This window comes from Dromiciops gliroides, chromosome 3 (genome assembly GCF_019393635.1).
Source record: "Dromiciops gliroides isolate mDroGli1 chromosome 3, mDroGli1.pri, whole genome shotgun sequence".
Lineage (NCBI taxonomy): Eukaryota > Metazoa > Chordata > Mammalia > Microbiotheria > Microbiotheriidae > Dromiciops > Dromiciops gliroides.
The window spans coordinates 666,580,329-666,600,727 of NC_057863.1; the positions used below are offsets into that span (position 1 = coordinate 666,580,329).

Genomic DNA, 20,399 nt, shown 5'->3' on the forward strand with positions numbered 1-20,399 from the left:
TTCAGGAGGACCTGAGTTCAAATCTGGCCTCAGACACTTGACACTTACTAGCTGTGTGGCCCTGCCAAAAAAACAAAAACATAAAAAAGTCTCTCCTTTCTCCATCCCCATTCACACTACAGCCTGCCAATCCTGCCCCACGCCCCTGCTCATCACAGCCTGGGGGCTCCCTAGGACCCCCCAGAGTCAAATCCAAACACCTCTGTTTGGCATCCCAAAACCTTCACACACACTGCCCCCCCCCCCGCCCCCAACACAATAAGCTCAAATGTTACATTAAAGAACAGAAAAGACAGTGGGTCTTCTGAGAGCCTGTAGTTCCTCTTCAGTCTTTTAGAGAGTGCAGCCCCGTAGCCCCTCTGACTTCCCTTTGTGCCCCCAGGGTCCCACCAAAGCTGCCTCTACCCCCTCCCCACTCTGGCTCCAACCTCCTTGACTTAGGTCGATTGTCTGCCATGTCTGCCTAGCATGCACAACCCCAGCCTAGCTTTCTTCAAAGCTTGGCCCTCACACCTGGTGCCTGCCCCACCCCCCCCAACTGTCATGCATTTATTCTGTATATAACTTGTACACACTTTTATACGGACATGTAGTCCCCCAGGCCCCCCAGGGCAGGGCTGCTCTTCTTCTTGTCTTCCTGTTCCCCACGCCAGCTCCTTGCCTGGCACACAGTATCAGCCAAATACAGGTTTGCTGATTGATTTATACATTTATTTCTAACTTTCCCCCAGTTTTCCTTTGAAAAAGCAGAAGGAGCAGCACTCTCGTCTCTCTTCTTTGAGACCAAGCTTCATCAGGGTCATCTTTTTTTTTGCAGGGCAATGAGGGTTAAGTGACTTGCCCAGGGTCACACAGCTAGTAAGCATCAAGGGTCTGAGGCCAGATTCGAACTCTGGTTCTCCCAAATCCAGGGCCTGTGCTTTATCCAATGTGCCACCCAGCTGCCCCAGGGTCATCTTTTAAAAAATATATTTTATTGACATCTTGTTTTTGTACTAAATACATTTCCTTATCTGTCCACTCCCTCACCTCAAAAAGAAGAAAAAAACACCTTCTGGCCAAACCATCGGCCCCACAGACAGCACCTGACGTGAATGCTGCGTTCCGCCGTTGCCCATCTGCTCCCCCACCTCAGAACAGAGGTCCAGGAGCCCGGCCTTGTGATGCCTCTCCTCTGGGTGCTGTGGGCTCATCTCCAGGTTGGGATTAAAGGAAACAAAATGGCCGCTTCAAAGGGAGACCAGGAGGTGAGAAGTGACCCTGCCCAGGAGGCTGGAGAACAGGTACAGAGAGAGGGGAGCTTAGGAACAGATCTGAGGCTCTTCCTGGAGGAGACTGTGATAACCTTGCCAAGCATTTATGGAGCGCTGTAAGGTTTGCCAAACACCTTACAAATATAATCTCATTTAATCCTCACAACAACCCTGAGAGGTGGGTGCTATTATCATCCCCATCTTAGATGGGAAATGGAGGCAGTGCAGGTTAAGTGACTTGCCCTGGGTCACGCAGCTAAGAACTGTCCGAGGCAGAATTTGAACTCAGGTCTTCCTGATGCAGGTCCAGAGCTCTATCCACTGCGCCCCCTAGTTGGACGCTCTGAGGAAGAAGAAGCTGCTGGTCCTCCAGAGAACGTCAGAGCAGACCCCCAGAATCCACCAGGCAAGAGATGATCCGGTCAGGACCAGGGGAGGGAGAGAAGAGGAGGAGGGGTTAGTGATTCCCTGTCAGGGGCACTGAGGCAGCATCTGTCTGTACAGAGAAGCACCGAGGCCCCCCAAGACTCCAAAGCAGAGGACAGCTCCCCACGGCTGGCGATCCCCATGGGCACAGACACCAGAGGGAGGCCGGGGGCACAGCCCTGAAGACCCCAGGGACACGGCTTGTGTTTTCCTCACTGTTCTCATGGAAAACAAGGGAGAAAAAGAAAAAAACATTTGGGAAGTCGCCCTCTGGCTAAGAAGGGGCCTCTGGGGCCCGGCGTACAAGAACAGGGTCACAGAGACTCCCTAATGAAGCCTAGGGAGCCTGGCTCTGTCTAGCCACGTGCCAAGCAGATCCGATCACAAGATCCCAAGGGTCTGAAGCATAAGGGAGCAGACTGTCCCTGTCCACAGCCCGGCTGGGGAGGGGCCCCTGGGTCAGCCCCCTCCGGTAAGGCTCTGGCGAGGCTCAGAGGAGCCGACCCATGCAGCTATATCACTGCTGTTCTTCTTGGTCCCCTACACGGAGGGGCCCCTGACGTGCCTCCAGCCTTCAGACACCCTGCACACGGCTCGGCTCTAAAGGCGACATCTCTGGTCTGAGCGCGTGGCCCCGTTTGCCGAGGCTCCTCACCACCTCCAGGCCCCACAGAAGCCCCTCCGCATTCCCTGTCTGTCCATCAGCGACACGGGCCTCTTGCAGGCCCGGAATGCTGACCCCTGACCTCTGCCCAAAGCTGACCTCCACAGCTGCCTGCCTTCCCCTTGGAGATGACCGCGTCCCTCTGTATCTGCGCCTCAGAGCTAGTCTTCCTCTTTGGAGCGTCATCTCCCCGAAGCGCGGGACTGGCCTTTCTTCCTGTTCTCAGAACCCGCACACACAGTCCGCACTTCAGGAAGTCCTGCTGCCCGGCCGAGAAGAGGAGGCACGGACACGGAATTTCTGTTCTAGAGCCGATTCTCACTAACCACCACGGCAACAAAGGCGGAATAGCATTTGTGGAGAACTTCAAGGGGTGCAAAGCCCTGGGAGGGAGGTGCTATTGCTATCCTCACGTTCCAGATGAGGAAACTGAGGTAGGACTTGCTCCGGGTCACAGAGCTGCTAGGTTTCTGAGGCAGGAACTGAACTCAGGTCTTCTAGACTTCAAGGCCCAGGCTCTATCCACTAGGTCACCCAGCTGCCTAACAAAGAGGAGCCGACTGCTGAGAGAGAAAGGAGGGGAACGTGGGAGGGAAATGACTATTCCTCTCTAGAACTTAGGAGAACAAGAAGAAAGCCAGCCATGGGGGGGGGGGATGCGCTCCGGCTCCGGTTTCTAAGGGTTGAAGGGAGGCGAGATCCCTGGACTAGGATTCCTCTCGGGAAGGGGGAGGGTCTAAAGAAGCTGGTGTGGATACACAGGGAGCTCAGCGGCCGGCGACAGAGAATGACGGGAGCAGTCTGGGGCTAAGCCTCAGGATTAGCTGAGGCTGGCAAAGGGAGCCTGCAGCAATAAAGCCGGGCACGCGCCCGGCTCTACAGGGAGGAGCAGGATCAGAGGTGGTCGGATTGCAGAAGACCATCCCCACGGTGAGCCAAGCACTTCGCAAACACTCTCTCATCTGGTCTGTACAACAACCTGAGCACTGGGAGTCCCACGGCCACACGTCTGTGGGTATGGCACGTGGCACAGCTTGAGCCACTGCCCGGGAAGGGGAAGAAGGCAAAGGGGACAGGAGGAGAGTCTGCAGAGAATGGGCCCACGGGCTGGGGGAGTCTAGAACGGCAGGTCACGTGCACCCACCTCATGGCCTTTTCTGACAAGACTGACCAATGTGACTGAGGGGTAGGCTGTGGACACGAGCTGCAGAGCTTCCTGCAAAGCTATGGGTCAGAGAGATGGGGACCACACAATAACCCGATTCTGTGGAGCCAGAGCCGGCTCGGGGGCCCACCCAGAGAGCAGCCGTGAAGGGTCCCACATGGCGTGGCCCGAGGCCTCCAGGGGAGTCCTCTGCATCCTAAGGCTTGTTTCAGCAAACTTGCTGATGACACCGAGCTGGGAGCCCCCCGTTGCGGGGCACAGACAGGACCCCCAAAAGACCTCAGCGATGTAGAAAGGACCCTGGGAAAACGCAGTCTCATGTTTGGCTCCCAAAGCACCAACCTCGCAGGTACAAGCTGGGGGCAGGGGCTGGTCGGACCACAGCTGCTGCTCTGAAGATCTGGGGGCTCTGGGGGCCTGCCCAGGGCGCCAAGGAGATCTGGGGCCACACTAAGAGAGGGAGGGCATCCAGGAGTGCCCATGCTCTGCCCTCCTCACACCTCGCTGCAGGGCTGGGCTCAGTCTGGGGCCAGGCCTTAAGAAGGACATAGAAGAGAGGGGGCGTGCCCGGGCACTGGAGGGCAGCCAGGAGTCTAGGCCACAGCAGGAGGGTTGGAAGGGCCCTGGCCCAGAGGCCTTTGCAGGGAGCATGGGGACGGCTCAGGATGGGCCCGGAGCCCAGTCCAGGGGAGGCAGCCTTACCCAGGGACATCAGGTTCCTGTAGTTCTCCAGCATCACCTCCTTGTACAGCTGCCACTGCGGGGGGCTCAGGCACCCCCATTCCTCCTCTGTGAAGTCCACAGCCACGTCCCTGAATGACACAGCTTCCTGCAACACCAAACACAGGCGGGCTGACCTGGGGGCAGGACTTGGAGGGAGGGGGGACTGAAACACCCTCGGGGCCAGGGCTCTGTACCTCGGTTTCCTCACCCAGAAGAGGAGGGGGTTGAGCCAGCTGACCTGAGCACCCTTCTGGCTTCCCATCCATGCTCTTGGCCCAGACACGGGCCTGGGGCCCAGGGAGGGCCTGGGTGTGTATGTGTGTGTGTGGGGGACATCTGCTCTGCAGGCCTCCCTGCTAGGCCCAGCTCTGCTGGGACCCTGTTCTTGGAGGCTGGACCAGATGACCTCAGGGGACCCCTCCTCATTACTGAGGAAGAAGGGGGCCTCCCCTGGGGCTGATTCTCATGACTGACCACCAAGCTCAAGGAGCCCCTGAGGGCTGGGGAACAACAAACAGGGGTCTGGGAGCCTGGAGGAGCAGGGGACCCCCCACTCACCTGGTCTAGGGCCCAGAGGCCCCCGGGGGACCAGCCATCCTCCTCTGGGCTTCCCTCCTGGGGAAGGAGACTCAGAGCCATGTGACCTGAGGGCTGAGAGAGGAAGCTCTGTCAAGGGAGGTGGAGGGGCCTTTGGGGCAGGCCCTGCCCGGGCCTGGGGAGAAGCGGCTTCCTGTGGGGCAGGTGGCCCCAGCCTGGCCCTAGGCCCTGCACCCACAGAGACACACACAACCACACGTCTCCTCAGGAGAGACACTGAGGCAGGAGACACACCCTGGGCACACACATGGGGGAGGAGAGAGATCCCGCTCAGTCCAACTCCGGACCCTCTACTAAGGCCCCACGGGCAGGGCTGGGGGGGGGGGGGCTTCATGGAGGAGGTGACTCGGGGCTGAGCCGCAGGCACTGAGGATTCCAAGGGCAGAGGGCAGGACAGAGGGCTGGGAGCCCAGAAGTGACAGAGGGAAGACCTTTGGCCTGGATCCAGCCTGGGAGGGCCTGAGGCCAAGTTTACCTGTCCCCTTGGAGAGGACAAGGAGCCACTGAAGGTTACAGAGCCGGCGAGTGACCTCGGAGATGTGTGGAATGAAGAGGTGGGAGGGGGAAGCAGCCTGTGCCTCCTGCCAGAAGGCTGGCCCTCTGCGGGGGTGGGGGGGGGGTGTCGTACTGTGGGGGGGCTGGCCTTCTGCTGGGGGGGTCTCACTGTAGGGGGGGCTGGCCCTCTGCTATGGGGGGGTCTCACTATGGGGGGGGCTGGCCCTCTGCTGGGGGGGGTGGCACTGTGGGGGGGGCTGGCCCTCTGCTATGGGGGGGTCTCACTGTGGGGGGCTGGCCCTCTGCTATGGGGGGGTCTCACTATGGGGGGGGCTGGCCCTCTGCTGGGGGTGGCACTGTGGGGGGGGCTGGCCCTCTGCTATGGGGGTGTCTCACTATGGGGGGGGCTGGCCCTCTGCTGGGGGGGTGGCACTGTGTGGGGGGGCTGGCCCTCTGCTATGGGGGGTCTCACTGTGGGGGGCTGGCCCTCTGCTGGGGGGGGTTCACTGTGGGGGGCTGGCCCTCTGCTGGGGGGTCTCACTGTGGGGGGGCTGGCCCTCTGCTATGGGGGGTCTCACTGTGGGGGGCTGGCCCTCTGCTATGGGGGGGTCGCACTGTGGGGGGCTGGCCCTCTGCTGGAGGGTCTCACTGTGGGGGGGCTGGCCCTCTGCTATGGGGAGCTCTCACTGTGGGGGGACCTGGCCCTCTGCTGGGGGGTTGCACTGTGGGGGGGGCTCTCACTGTGGGGGGCTGGCCCTCTGCTATGGGGGGGTCGCACTGTGGGGGGGCTGGCCTTCTGCTGGGGGAGTCTCACTGTAGGGGGGGCTGGCCCTCTGCTATGGGGGGGGTCTCACTATGGGGGGGGCTGGCCCTCTGCTGGGGGGTGGCACTGTGGGGGGGGCTGGCCCTCTGCTATGGGGGGGTCTCACTGTGGGGGGCTGGCCCTCTGCTGGGGGGGGTTCACTGTGGGGGGCTGGCCCTCTGCTATGGGGGGTCTCACTGTGGGGGGCTGGCCCTCTGCTGGGGGGGGTTCACTGTGGGGGGCTGGCCCTCTGCTATGGGGGGGTCGCACTGTGGGGGGCTGGCCCTCTGCTATGGGGGGTCGCACTGTGGGGGGCTGGCCCTCTGCTATGGGGGGGTCGCACTGTTGGGGGGCTGGCCCTCTGCTGGGGGGGCAGGAGCCAATGGGGGAAGCCAGCAGAGGCTGCGCCCCCCCACGCCCCCCCCCATCTGGGTCCACGCCGGCTGAATGATCGGATACCAACCCAGGGCGGCCCGGGCAGGGGGCGGGATCTCCCAGGGGAGCCAAGTCCCTCTGCCCGGGCAGCCTCGGGAGCCCTGGGGGGAAGGAAGGTCTCGGAGGCAGAACCTGAACCCAGGTCCTCGTGCTCCCACCGCCCCAGTGACCCGACGGTGACCCCGGAGGTGCCCGAGTCTCACATACACGTGATAGCCCCCCCCCCATCCCGACAGCGAGCGGGGGCTGGGGGAGGTAGAGACGCCACCTCTGCGCATGCTCTGTGCACGCGGTCTCTCGCACCCAGTGCGTCCCAATCTCAGCCGCCCCTCTGGACACCCAATCACACCCCAGCCCCCTCCTGCGTACCCCAGGTCCCGTGACGTCACGAGTTCCCCTCCCTCACGCTCTCACCTCTTGCTCCCCCTGCACTCCCTCTGCTTCCTGGTTCGCTCGCCTATCGATCTGCGCCTGCGCGTCCGGAGCCGCCCCCGCGGTCTGAGTACGGAGGCCGAGCAAGCGCGGAGACCTCTGGGAATGTCGGGGGGCGGGGGGGGTCGCGCGCGCGCGCGCGCGCCCGTTCCGCACGCAGGCGCAGTGGGAGACCATCGGTCTGTGATCTGCATTGGGCGGGGCTTGCGTGGCGCGCATGCGCCGCACCGTCTGGTCCTGGTGTCCGTGCCCTGCGCGTGTCCGTGGACTTGTGCGTGCGTGTCAGTGCGCCTGAAGTTGTGTTCGTGTCTGGGTGTGTGCGCCCGCAGGGTGTCAGTCCGTGCCTGGAGCCCCGGCCCTGCTCGCACAGGTGCAGGGACGGGGAGCTCACTACCTGGCGAGGCAGCCGCCAGCCCGGGGCGGGGAGGAAGCGAATGGCCTGTGGTTCTGACCCGCCACGGGCCCTTGGGCCGCGTGTCCAGCGCTCCCGAGGCTAGATAGCCCCCCTGGAGCGCCCCTCCCCTGGGCTCTGAGCCTCCACCCCCCCCCCCCGTGTCTGGGCCGAGCCTGGGAGGGAGGGGCCGGAGCATCCCCCCCGCCCCCTCGACTCCGGGGGCCTTGGGGAGCCCCGGGAGTTTGCTGAGGAGGGGGGCGGCACGATCGGGCTGCTCTTTCGGGTGGGCGGGGGTGGGCTGGCAGGCAGACCCCCCGCAGCGGCCCGGGAGGGAGGGGGTCTGCACCAGGGTCGGGGCAGTATCCGGACAGAAGGGGGAGGTGTTAAGGATTGGCCGTGGGAGGGGTGAGGATGACCGCTACGCTGGGAGCCCGCCGCGGTGACGGGGAAGGAGAGCCTGGGTCCTGCTGTGGACATGGCGAGCTCTGCCGGACACCCTGCTCAAGGCGTCCGGGAGGCACGAGAGAGGAGATGCTCCCCCACACCGGGACCTCTCACACTCCCAAGGTGGCCTCCAGGGCTGGAAATGTCCGGCTCAGAATTGCTGCACACTCACCTATGATCAGGCAAAGAAATGCAAAGCAGAAGAGGCTTCAGACTTCATGTGAGGGCTAAGCTCTGGACCTTTCTAGAGGCAAGGGCTGAGCTCGTCCTGCTGCCACTTTCTTGCGTGGGGGACCTCTCAGGGACAGCTGAGGCTGGGGCAAGCTTTTAGTGCAGGACCAGGTTTGACTGTCCCCCTGGTCTGAGCTCTGCAAGTTCCTGATCTGGGTTTGGGTCTGTGGGCCTGCCTATTTGGTGTCACACAGGTAGCAAAGATCACAAGTGGGATCCTTTTTATGTTCAGTTCTGCTCTGGGGCAAACCTTTTTTTTTTTTTTAAGTTCTGAGGTTAAGCACCAAATAAGATGAGCATTTCCATCTTTGAAATAGGGCAGAAAAATATTGTGGATCCACAAAACGGTTGTGAATCTCTAGCTCGTACCACTTGATTTTGCTTTTCAGTATAAGATAAATTGTTCTGTTGTGTCATGAACACTATAATCTGGGCAAACTAGCGTTCTGAACTGTTCCTCGTCCGATCCATCTCTGGCCTCCAGACCTTTGCTCTGGCTGTCCCCCCTGCTTGGAATGCATTTCCTCCTTGCTTTCATCTCTTAGAATCTTCTTAGAGTTCTTCTGCAAGGCTCCACTCAAGTGTCTTTCCCAGCATCCCTAGCTGATAGCAATTCCCCAGTAAAGTCATCTTATATCTTACATTTACATCAGCCAATCTATAGAAGTAGGTAATGTCCCCAACCTCAGGGGGATAGACTCAATTTCCCAAGGGCAGGGACTGGTTAGCAGCCGTTGCCTTTGTATCCTTAGTTTCTAGCTCATCATAAATGATTAAATGCAGGCCGGCTGGTTGAGTGAATTCTGGATTTTACTTGATTTCTACAAAGCCGTGGAGGTTGCCTAGGCACACTGGGGGGACTTGCAGGCAAGTATATGTGAGAAGTAAGATGCTCTAACCCATTTCTGTGGTTGGTGCAGGTGACCTACTAACGTCTAAGGGCACATGCTTGTAAGGGAATGTATTTTTTGTACAGCTGTGCTATCTTGCATTCCTTGTTTAACTGTATGTATGTGTTCCAAGGCTTTTGCTTTTCTTTCATTTTCAGTTGAGGGGGAAGAGGTGGGAGGAGGAGTAGGTATCAATAGGGTTGCAAAAAAAAAAAAAAAAAGAAGAGAGGGTCATGCAAGCATTTTTTTTTTTTTTGCGAAGGGCTATGAGGGTTAAGTGACTTGCCCAGGGTCACACAGCTAGTGTGTAATTTAAATTTCTAAATGTAAAGCTCCACCAGGTGGCATCATTCCAATCATTCCACTAGTAAGTGTCAAGTGTCTGAGGTCAGATTTGAACTCAGATTCTCCTGAATCCAGCACCAGTGCTTTATTCACTGTGCCACCTAGCTGCCCCCAAACTTTTTTTTTTTTTTTGGTGAGGCAATTGGGGTTAAGTGACTTGCCCAGGGTCACACAGCTAGTAAGTCTTCAGTGTCTGAGGCAGGATTTGAACTCAGGTCCTCCTGATTCCAGGGCGGGTGCTCTATCCACTGCACCACCTAGCTGCCCCGCACTTTTTTTTTAATGTGAAGAGGACAACAGAAAACAGCCAGAAGGAAACCCAGACAAGCAAGAGCTTTGAATGTAACATGTTGAATTGATCATATATTTATTTTTCTACTTTTAAAAAATAATATTTTATTTCCCCCCAGTTACATGTTAAAACAATTATTAACATTTGGTTGTGTTTTTTAAAATTTTGATTTCCAAATTCTCTCCTCCCTCCCTCTCCACCTCTCAGAGATGGTAAGCAATAGGATATAGGTTACACATGTGCAATCATGTAAAACATTTCCATATTAGTCATTTTGAATAAGAAGATTCAAGTGAGAAGAAAGGAAGGAGGGAAGAAAAAGGAAAACATAGTATTCTTCAATCTGTACTCAGATAATAAGTTTTTTCTCTGGAGGTGCATAACATGTTTTTCTTGGATCATTGTATTGCCCAGAATAGCTAAGTCACTCACAGTTCTTCATCATACAATAATATTATGTTATTGTATACAACGTTCTCTTCATTCTGCTCACTTCACTTTGCATCAGCTCTTGTAAGTCTTTCCAGGTTTTTCTGAAATCCTGCTTGCATCACAATTATACATCACAACTTGGTTAGCCATTACCCAATTGATGTGCATGCCTTCAATTTCTATTTCTTTGCCACCACAAAAAGAGCTGCTATAAGTATTTTTGTATAAGTAGGTCCTTTTCCTTTTTAAAAAATTTCCTTGGGATATAGATCTAGCAGTGGTATTGCTGGATCAAAGGATATACACAGTTTTATAGCCCTTTGAACATAGTTCCAAATTGCTCTCCAGAATGATTTGATCAGTTCACAACTCCACCAACAGTGCATTAGTGTCCCAGTTTTCCCATATCCCCATCCAACATAATTTTTCCTTCTTGTCATAGTACCAATCTGATAGGTGTAAGGCGGTACCTTAGAGTTGTTTTTATTTGCATTTCTCTAATCAATAGTGATTTGGAGCATTTTTATATGACTATAAATAGCTTTGATTTCTTTGTGTGAAAACTGCCTGTTCGTATCCTTTGACCATTTATCAATTGGAGAATGACTTGTATTCTTATGAATTTGACTCAATTTTCTGTATATCTGAGAAATGAGGTCTTTATCAGAGATATTTGTTCCAAAAGTTCCCAGTTTTCTACTTTCCTTCTAACATTGTTCACATTGGTTTTGTTTGCACAAAACCTTTTTAATTTCATATAATCAAAATGGGGGGGGGAAGGGGGGAAGGGGGGGGCCCGACCAGGTGGTGAGTTAATGGAAACAAAGCCAGGTCTCCAAATTAGCTGAGCTGGAAGCAAGCTTGGGGATTGAGTCAGTCTTTGCTAGAACCAGGGAATTTATCCATTTTTCTCTTCCCCTAATTCCTTGTCCCTGGCTTTATTAACTTTGCCTTTGTTATATGTTTTATTTCCATTAATAAAACCTGATTTGTTTGTGAAAAGAGGCTGTTAATCTCCTTTCTTATTAGCCTGGAAGAAATAACTAAAAAAGGTAGTTTGGAAGGGAGAAAACTTTGGACCTAGAGGTCCCTCATTATTATCTGAACCCCAATATTATGGTGAGCCACCCAATTAACTCTCCCCATATTAAATTTGGCCCTTACATCCTCCTGAATCCAGGGCCAGTGCTTTATCCATTGTGCCACCTAGCTGTCCTGTCCATGCTCTCTTAATTTATTTTTGCCCTTTTTTTGTGGGGCAGTGAGAGTTAAGTGACTTCCCCAGGGTCACACAGCTAGTAAGTGTCAAGTATGTGAGGCCAGATTTGAACTCAGGTCCTCCTGAATCCAGGGTCGGTCCTTTATCCACTGTGCCACCTAGCTGCTCCTCTTAATTTGCTTATGGTATCATCCTTTGTGTGTAAATCCTACACCCATTTTGACCTTATCTTGGCATAAGGTATGAGATGTTGGTCTATCCCTAGTTTGTGCCATATTGTTTTCCATTTTTCCCAGAAGTTTCTGTCAAACAGTGAGTTTTTGTTCCAAAAGCTCAGATCTTGGTGTTTGTCATATACAGTTATCCCTTCCACATTAAGGGGGTTAGGAGTGTGACACCCATGATCTGGAAAATCTGTGTAAAATTTTTTGGCTCTCCCTTTGTACCAGAGTAAGTCTCAATTATTATGGTATTAAAAGATAAAATATGTTGACATTATATAATACTATACATATCTTCTATGCATTTCTGAGTTTCTGAACTTTTTCTGTGACATCTGCTAGCCTTTGCATGTCATCTACAGCTTCCACAAAACTCCCCCAGAATTCTCATTTAATTTCTTAGGCCAACCCATGATATATTGAAACCGTGATGGGGAAAATGGCTATGTGGAAGGGATAACTGTACTAGATTAGTATGGTCATTTACTACAATCTGTAGGGGCCAAATTTAATATGGGGAGAGTTCATTGGTGGGCTTGCCGTAATATTGGGGTTCAGAAAATAATGAGGGACCTCTAAGTCCAAAGTTTCCTCCCTTCCATACTGCCTTTTTTAGTTATTTCTCCCAGCCCAATAAGAAAGGAGATTAACAGCCTCTTCCCAAACAATACTAGATCATTCAGGTGGCACCCTGGGCGTCTGCCAAATTCCATTATTTTATCACAAACCTATTGTGTGCCTAATCTATTCCACTTTATTTCTTAGCCAGTAGCAGATTGTTTTGATAATTACCACTTTATAATAGAAATTGAGATCTGTTTCAGCTACACAACCTTCCTTCACATTTTTTCATTTATTCCCTTGATATTCTTCCAGATAAGTTTTGTTATTATTTTTCTAGCTCTATAAAATAGTTTTTGGTGGTTTGGTATAACACTGAATAAATAAGATTAATTTCTCAGCCTGTCTATGAGCAAGTAATACCTTTCCAATTGTTTAGTTGATCACATATTTAAAAGGAAAATAAGCCTGTAAATGTTAGTGATTCATAGTTTCATGTCCAATTCTCTTTCTCTTGTTTCATATGTGAAAATGCTCATTTTATTTAACCTTTAACCTCAGAACTAAAAAAAAAAATGCCTCAGAGTAGACTTCAGCATAAGAATGATCCCTCCTCTGACATTTGCTACCTGAGTGACCTTGAGCAAGTTCCTGAACCTCCACAGGCCTCAGTTTCTTCATCTGCAAGATGAGAGTATTGGATTCAGCCTCTGGGGGTTATTCCAACTTTAGATCAAATTAAAGTAGGCACCCGTTCCTCAGGAATGACTGAATTAAGCATCTTATGTGAAGGCAAAAGGTTGTTATTGTGCCATAAGATATGACAGACCTGAGGAATTCCAAGAAAGGAAAAGGAACCAGGAGAATACTGTGCTTCAAAGTGGAATGAAGTAGATGAAAAGCTCATTTAAAGGCAGCTGAATTCTGAGTAACCGTGCTTGTGACATAGCACCTTTACTATTGGTGGAGAGGTGATGGACCTTGGGTGTGGAGTTTGCATTCACTGGCAGACACAGGGCATCTGTAATAAGGGAGTGCTCATGGGATGATGGGGGGCAGTGGTAGTGTCAGGGCATCCAATAAACAGTGAATGGGCAAGCAATCATTCACGAAGCAGTTAACACGCCCAACCCTGTCCCAGGTCCTGGAGATTCAAAGACAAAAGCCTCTAATGAAGGAGACAGCAAACAAATACAAATAAGCAACGTTATGGATAAATGGAAAATAACAGAGAGATGTGCTGGAATTAAGAGGGGTTGGGGAAGGCTTCCTGGAGAAGGGAGATTTTAGTTGGGACTTACAGGAAGCCAGGAAGGTCGGTAGTCAGAGCAGAGGGGGGAGGGCATTCCAGGCCTCGGGAACAGCCAGAGAGAATGCCCAGAGCCAAGACATGGAGAGTCTTGTCCTTGGGACAGCCAGTCTGTGATGGAAGAGTACTGAGCCAGGAGTGAGGTCATGTAGGGCTTTGAATGCCAAATGGCATTTTGTATTTGTTCATGGGAGTAGTAGGGAGTTGCCGGAGTTGATTGAGTAGGGGAGGTGAGGGGGTCAGACTTTGGGAAAACCACTTTGGTGAATGAATGGAGGATGGATTAGTTGGAGTGGAGGCAGGCAGACTGCCCCCCCCATTACAATAGGCTGGGTGTGACATTCTTTCTACATGAAATATTCCCTAATCTTCCCCCAGCTGTCAGTACCCCCCCCATTCCCTTGTATTTATTTGTTTAGCCTATATTTGCTCATTAATTCATTCCACGTCTGCTGTCCATGTTGTCCCCAGAGAACTGAAGGTCCTTGGGATCAGGGACCTTTTCTTTGTCTTCGTGCCTCCAGCACCCAGCCCAGGGGCTTAATAAACGCCTGTTGATTGAGCTATGAAACAACCTATGCTACAAGTACAGGGATCCCAGATTGGGAGCCGGAAGGGACCTCCCGGAGGTTGCCTCGAACCTCCTCATTTTACCATTGAAGGAACTGAGACTGAGAGATGTGAAGCCAATTACCCAGGCTCTAACCATGGTGCTGCCGAGCCGCTTGGCACACAGCGGGTGCTCAGTACCGACTGATCCTCCATCAGTGTGTCTCAAGCTCCGTCTTGAAGGAACAGAGGTAGAAAGTGGAAGTGAGGAAGAAGAGCATCCCCAGCGTGTTCCCAGTCAGTGCCAAAGCATGGGTATGGGAGACTGAGTGTCATGTGTGAGGAACAGAAAGGTCTGTGTGGCCAGATTGTGGAGTGTGGGGAAGACTGGAACAGTGCACTGGGGGCAGCTCGTGGAGGGCTTTCAAACCAAACAGGGTTTATGTTTTGACCTAGAGGCAATAGGGAGCTATTGAGGTTTACTGACTGAGGCAGCGGTCTCAAATAGGCAGCTGCAGGTGCATTTGGCCTATTACTCCCCTGAGAGCACCTAAACTAGATCAAAATGTAATTGGGAAATACTGGACAAAAAGAAACAGAAAATGAAACATAGATACTGTTATCTCTTGAAACTAAGTCAAGCAGCCCATGGGGGTTCTGATGAACACATTCTCAGCTTCTGTGTCTGCTTGAGTTTCTTATCACTGGACTAGGGTAATGCCACGGTCAGACCTATGTTTAAGAAAAGTCATTTGGCAGCTGTGTAGATGGATCGGAGTGAGGAGAAACTGGAGGCAGGGAGACCAATTAGGAGGCCGTTGCTATTGTCCAGGTGAGGTGATGGGGGTGTAGACAGGGAGACAGAAGGGGGCATATTCAGGAGATGCAGTTGGGGTAGAAAACAGCAAGCTTTGGCAGTGGATTGGAAATGGGGGCTGAGGACAAGGGTAGAAGATAATGGGAAGTTCCATGACTTGCTCATAGTCACATAACTACTGTGTGTCAGAGGTAGGACCTTGTGAGAAATGGGTAATTGTCTCCTCTCAATGTGGATATAACAGTCAGTCTTACTCCCCTGACCTGTTTCTAGGACAAAGGTCTCAGATCCCCTCCTCCCCCTCAGGTTAGCAAGGTCACATGGTTCAAGGAGCCCTGGTCTCAATTGGGTCCTCTCCAGAGTTCTGTCCATATAAGGAAGTATAAGGTCCAGTCCTGAGTTATGCCCATACAAGGAAGAGGGGTGGGAATACTGTGTTCCGATTAGCTAGTTTTTGCGCGTAGATTGTAACCCCGACCAGTGATGAAAAAGGGGAAGGTCCATTTGCGTTAGGGACTAGGGTATAAAACAGGGCCTTCGAGCCCCCTTTCTGGGCACCCACTAGCTGCACACTAGGGTGCCTCCTTCTCATGAGAAGAAAATAAAGCCTTTGTCACCTCGCTGCCGAGTTCCTGAGAATTATTGAGAAGAGGATGAATTTCTCCCTCACAGACCTGAACCCAGGTCTTCCTGATAGAGTAGGCTCCTTCAAGAGCCTTAAGAGAGCCTTACCTTGTCTTTGTAGCCTCAGCACATAGCACGGTGCCCAGCATATGATAGGTGCTTAATAGGTGCCTGTTGACTGATTAAGTACCAACTGCAAGGCCAGCTCTCGATCCCCCACACCTTTCTGCCTCCTGGTGGCTGTGACACTCAGGCAGCTCCAGCTCATCGTATTTCGCTTTGGGGCAGGTAACCGACCTGCAAGATCAGGGAAATGCTCTGGGTCTCGTTTCCCTTGAATCCAGGAGAGTGCCTAACAGTCTCTCCTGCTATTCTTTTAGAGGTGATGGGCAGAGGTGGCTTGAACAGGGCTGGAAAACTCATGAGGTCCCAACTCAGGTGTTCTCGCACAATTCATTTACCCCACAACCTCAGAACTGCAAGACACGCCAAAGCTGTACCGAATTAAAACTGCTGCAAGAAAGGAGGATAGAAATGTCCTCACACAAGGTAAAGCCAGCTGAAATAACTGCACAGTCAAAGTACTTAGAGCTCTGGGGAGCTCAGTCTAACTGCCCCCCCCCATCCCCAAGCCTCGGAGGTCTATGCAGGGGAAAATGCGCCCAGACAAGAGACAGACGGCGCAAAGCCACCAGGGGTGGGCCAAAGGAAGAAATCCAGACTACCCATCAGGAGCCATAAGGAAAATGATCCAAGTCACTTGTGATTAGAGAAATACAAAATGAATCAACTCTGAGGTTCTGCTGTGCACTGATCAGATTGGCAAAAGTTATGGAAAACCTTATCTTTCAGATAAAACGGTCTCTTCAGTTCTCTATTTTCCATTTTATCTCATAAATTTATCCTGTGAAAAAACAACAAAAAACACAATCCAGCTCTGAAAGAGATACATTAACGTTTCCTAGCATCACCAAGTTGTCAGTCAACGTGTGTTTTTTGCAATTCAGTTAGCTTTGCTTTTGTGCATGTAAATGCTAGGTCATTTGGTGCCTATATGCTGAATAATGATACTGGTTTGGGTTTTGGGTTTTTCTTAAATTTTGCAGGGCAATGAGGGTTAAGTGACTTGCCCAGGGTCACACAGCTAGTAGGTGTCAAGTGTCTGAGGCAGAATTTGAACTCAGGTCCTCCTGAATCCAGGGCCAGTGCTCTATCCCCTGCATCACCTAGCTGCCCCCATGATACTGTTTTCATTAAACCTTTAAATATGTCGTTTACCTGCTTCTTTTGACATTCTGAATTTTTATTCTATCCTAGTTCACACCATTCCAATTTCTGGTTTTCTGGAATAACCTGACGCATAGTAAATTTTGTTCCAGTCTCTCATTGTCATTCTGTATGGATCTTTATTTTTTAAACAGATATCTCCTTTGTGTAACAAATTGTCAAGTAGTGCCTTCTTACCTGTTCCACCAGGTTTTCGTTTTACTGGGAGTTTAAATCTATTCAGTTTATGGTTATTGTTAGGTTTATATTTTCCTCCATTTATTTCTTTTATCTTCCTCTTTGAAGTCAGCACTTTGCCCATGAGTTTTTTGCTCATGCAAATTTGATGCTAAATGATGAGTCCTTTCCTCCTCCCTGAACTCTACCTGCCCTATCCCTACTTCCTTGAATTTACTTAAATCCCTGCACCCCCTACCAGCCTTCAACCTCTTAACTTGAATAGTTGGTAGAGAAGTAAACAAGTGTTTGCTTCTTTAATTTGTTCTAAAGTTAGATATTAGAACATTAAGTGTTTGATTATTCTTTGTGTCTTATTTCCTCTGATTTCTGCCCTCATTTCCAAAATAACTTCTTTCTTTAAAGGTTCCATTTGCCTTATAATTTATAATGGAAAATAAAGAACTGAAGAGACTGTTTTACCTGAAAGATAAAATTTTATCTGAAAGACCTTTGGCATCTTGTGAATGGGACCATCAAATAACATATATTTCCCACTATCATATGGTACCTTTACAAAAACTGAGCAAGTAGTAGTGCATGGTGAAATTATAAATAAATGAGAAATATTAAGCAATCCATTATAATTTATAAGGCAATAAAATAACTACAAGGGAATATAAGCAAAATAATGAATGGGTCAAAGAACAAATCATAGAGACTATAATGATGACAAAATACATAAAAATTTTAGGATGCAGCTAAAGCAGTTCTCAGAAGAAAATATCCCTGAAAATATACTTTTGTTTTGTTTTGTTTTTTTTAGTGAGGCAATTGGGGTTAAGTGACTTGCCCAGGGTCACACAGCTAGTAAGTGTTAAGTGTCTGAGGCTGGATTTGAACTCAGGTCCTCCTGAATCCAGGGCCGGTGCTCTATCTACTGCGCCACCTAGCTGCCCTCCTGAAAATATACTTTTAACAAAATAGCAAGAAATGTTCCATGAATGAAGTTTAGCATCTTGCATCTAAGAAATGTCCATTGAATGTGTATTGAATGGGGCTGAGAGGTGTGGGAAGACACGGGAAGAAGGGCATGAAGGATGGAGAGGGTCCTAGGGGAGGTAGGAGCCACTGACCCTGGAGAGGACAGGATGGGAGCAGGCAGAGCTCTTCTCGTGTTTGGCCAACTAAGCCCTTTAAGTCTGCCCATCCTTGGCAGCCCAATTCCTAATGGTCTGTCACAGCCATGTCCCACCCCACCCAGGACAGAGGCCTCTGGGCCTTCTCAGCATGAAAGACCAGAAGATAGGAGGGGGTCTGCACAGCAGTCACAGACAGGGATGACAGCAAGCATTGAGTTAAAGCCCCGTTCTAGGCCCTGGGCAGCCAGGACAGAAGCCAGACAGTCCCTGCCCCCAAGGAGTTTACATCTGTCCATAGGTGGCACTGTGCCCAGAACGCAAGGCCCGCAATCAGGAAACCCGAGTTCAAATTTCGCTTCAGAAACTTACTCGTGACCTTGGGCAAGTCACCTAATCCTGTGTGCCTCAGTTTCCTCATCTGTAAAATGAGCTGGAGGAGGAAATGGCCAACCCCTCCAGTGGCCTTGCCAAGAAACCCCCAAGGGAGGGGGGGTCTGACTAGGGCTGCACAACAAAAGCATGGTTGTGACACACAGTAGGTGCTCTATACATATTTGCTGGTATCACCGTTACCAAATTAGATAATAATTGCAGAGTCCTTAGCACGGTGCCTGGCACACAGCGGATGCCCCCTCCTCTTTCCACTACAGGAAGGGTCTAAGTAAATTCACCGGCCCCAGAAGTCAGACACACACTGACACGCGTGGCACATGGGCACGCGCGCACTTCCCACCCGCACAGCTCCACCCCCACGTCATGGAGGTCGTGCACAAAGATCCACAGGACCTCCCCCTCCAGCCCATCCGCGGACACAAAAGGCGATCCCCACCCCTCCCCGCCGGGTCCCCTTCATCATGCGGGATTGGGGAGGGGAGGAGGGGTCCTGTTTCACAGCGCCTGTGCACCCGCGCTCAAGGCCCGAGGACTACATTTCCCAAAGGCACCCGCGGCCTGTATGAAAACGAGGCGCCGTCGCAGAGGTCTCTGGGAAACGACGCCCAACTGGGCGTAGTGCGCAGTGCGCAGTGCGCAGGCGCAAGGTACTCGCGGCCCGGCCAGGGGAAAGCGCCTTTGTCCCTGGCTGGGCGGGGCGGAATCCGCAGGAGGCCCGGGAGGAGGCGGCCCCCGCAAGGGGGCGTGGTCATGGGGGCGGGGCCGGAGGGGCCGTGAGCTTGCCAGGCTGGCCTCGTGGATACTCTGGTGCTGTCTTTGCCTGTGCTTGTATTTCCTAGGTAGGTGGAGTGATTGTGGGTCGGTGTGAGCACCTGCGAGTGTGAACTCACGCGCGTGCGCGCGCGTGTCCACGCTGGTGGGCGCCCGCTCGCCCCGTGGGCGGGCGTGTAGGTGCAGCTAGTGTGCCGGGCTACGCACTTGTTTGCATGGGCGTGTGCCTGGCGCTGGACCCCCCCTCCTCCGGAGTTGGACTGCTGAGCCAGGACCTCCGCTTGAACACCTCCAGCGACGGGGAGCTCACTACTCGTCCAATGGGTAAGAATGTCTTCTAGTTAAGGAGTGGGTGTGACGTGGGCGGGCAGGGTCGCTGTCATTTGTCCCCCATTCCCAGGGCCAGGCATAGAGTCAGAGTTTTAAAATGTTGGCTCATTGAAGCCCTCGGACTGGGGTGTTAGAGGGGGACGTCTAGAGCGGGTTAGGGGAGACAGGATCTGGGACGTCCTACAGTCCAGCCCCAAGCCCCGCCCCAGCCACGCAGCCTAGAAGACCCCCAGGAAGAGAGAAAACTCATCCAGACTTGCTGCCCCGTGCCCAGAAAACCCCACCTTGGTGCTGGCTGTGCCCCCTGCAGCCCCCGCCCAGCGGGGCTAGCTCCTTTGGCTAGATGCGGGCCAGTCAGGAGGCAATGGTCAGAGGACCCTCCCCGCTCCCCGTCCCCTGCCCCCCCCACCGCCCCCTTCTCTTCCTCCGTGTTCCAGGCCTACCACCCCCCCACACTCTTCTCTCCTTACCCTCTGGCTCGTCAATGCCCTTCCTAAAGTGAGGCCTGGGCGGGGAGGGCAGCGGGAGGCCAGCCTTCTCCGGCCCTCAGTGTCCCCTGGGATCCTGCTGGTCACTCCCCCAGCTCTCTTCCCAGCCCTGGGAGCTCTCCACTCAGCCCCTGCATGCAGTAGTCACTCCATAAATGCTTCTTCCCCGTTGTTTGCACTTGCAATGACCCTGCCACGCCGGGCTCACTGGGGCAAGCGGGCACTGTCTGCACCAGGAAGGGTGGGAGCTGACATTCTCCTGGAGGGAGGGGGTCCCTGAGCCGAGCCTCAGAGCCCAGGGAGCTGGGTGTGGGCGCCTGCCCAGAGGCCGACTCACAGGGGCCGGAAGGGCCTTGGGTGCCGATTCCCTGGAGGACCCCAATGCCTGAGGGAAGATGGTTGGGGCACCGCTTTGGAGCCAGGGCCCCGGGCCGGGCAGGATCCCGTTGTCCAGCCTGGACCTCTGAGGAGTTCTCAGATACCCTGAGAGACGCCATCCATTGTCCCTGTCC

At 52.7% G+C, this 20,399-nt stretch overlaps 2 protein-coding genes across 6 annotated transcripts in view; one reads left to right on the top strand and one right to left on the bottom strand.

The window, feature by feature from the left end:
• Positions 1-2,919: 2,919 nt before the first annotated feature.
• Positions 2,920-7,211, bottom strand: LOC122748453 (zinc finger protein 69-like). The gene is made up of 4 exons (XM_043994085.1): positions 6,975-7,211; positions 4,790-4,882; positions 4,211-4,337; positions 2,920-3,567 (listed from the first exon to the last, which is right to left on the bottom strand). The coding sequence occupies exons 1-4, from the start codon at positions 7,209-7,211 to the stop codon at positions 3,461-3,463; spliced, it is 564 nt and encodes a 187-aa protein (XP_043850020.1). The 3' UTR covers positions 2,920-3,460.
• An 11,786-nt stretch (positions 7,212-18,997) lies between these two features.
• LOC122750158 (zinc finger protein 383-like) overlaps positions 18,998-20,399 on the top strand; it is a 32,942-nt gene continuing 31,540 nt past the window's right edge. For all 5 annotated transcript variants that reach the window (XM_043996824.1, XM_043996823.1, XM_043996822.1 and 2 more), the window contains exon 1: positions 18,998-19,393. In XM_043996824.1, the coding sequence (XP_043852759.1) occupies positions 19,285-19,393 (109 nt within the window). In that variant the 5' untranslated portion in view covers positions 18,998-19,284. The remainder of the gene's footprint in view (positions 19,394-20,399) is intronic.

Excerpts from the sequence above, each read along its gene's own strand:
- LOC122748453 (XM_043994085.1), bottom strand. The coding sequence starts at position 7,211 with ATGCGCGCCACGCAAGCCCCGCCCAATGCAGATCACAGACCGATGGTC. Across the intron at positions 4,883-6,974 it reads GAGTGCAGGGGGAGCAAGAG|CCCTCAGGTCACATGGCTCT; the intron begins GTGAGAGCGTGA and ends TTCCTCTCTCAG. Across the intron at positions 3,568-4,210 it reads CAGGAACCTGATGTCCCTGG|CTTTGCAGGAAGCTCTGCAG; the intron begins GTAAGGCTGCCT and ends TCTGACCCATAG.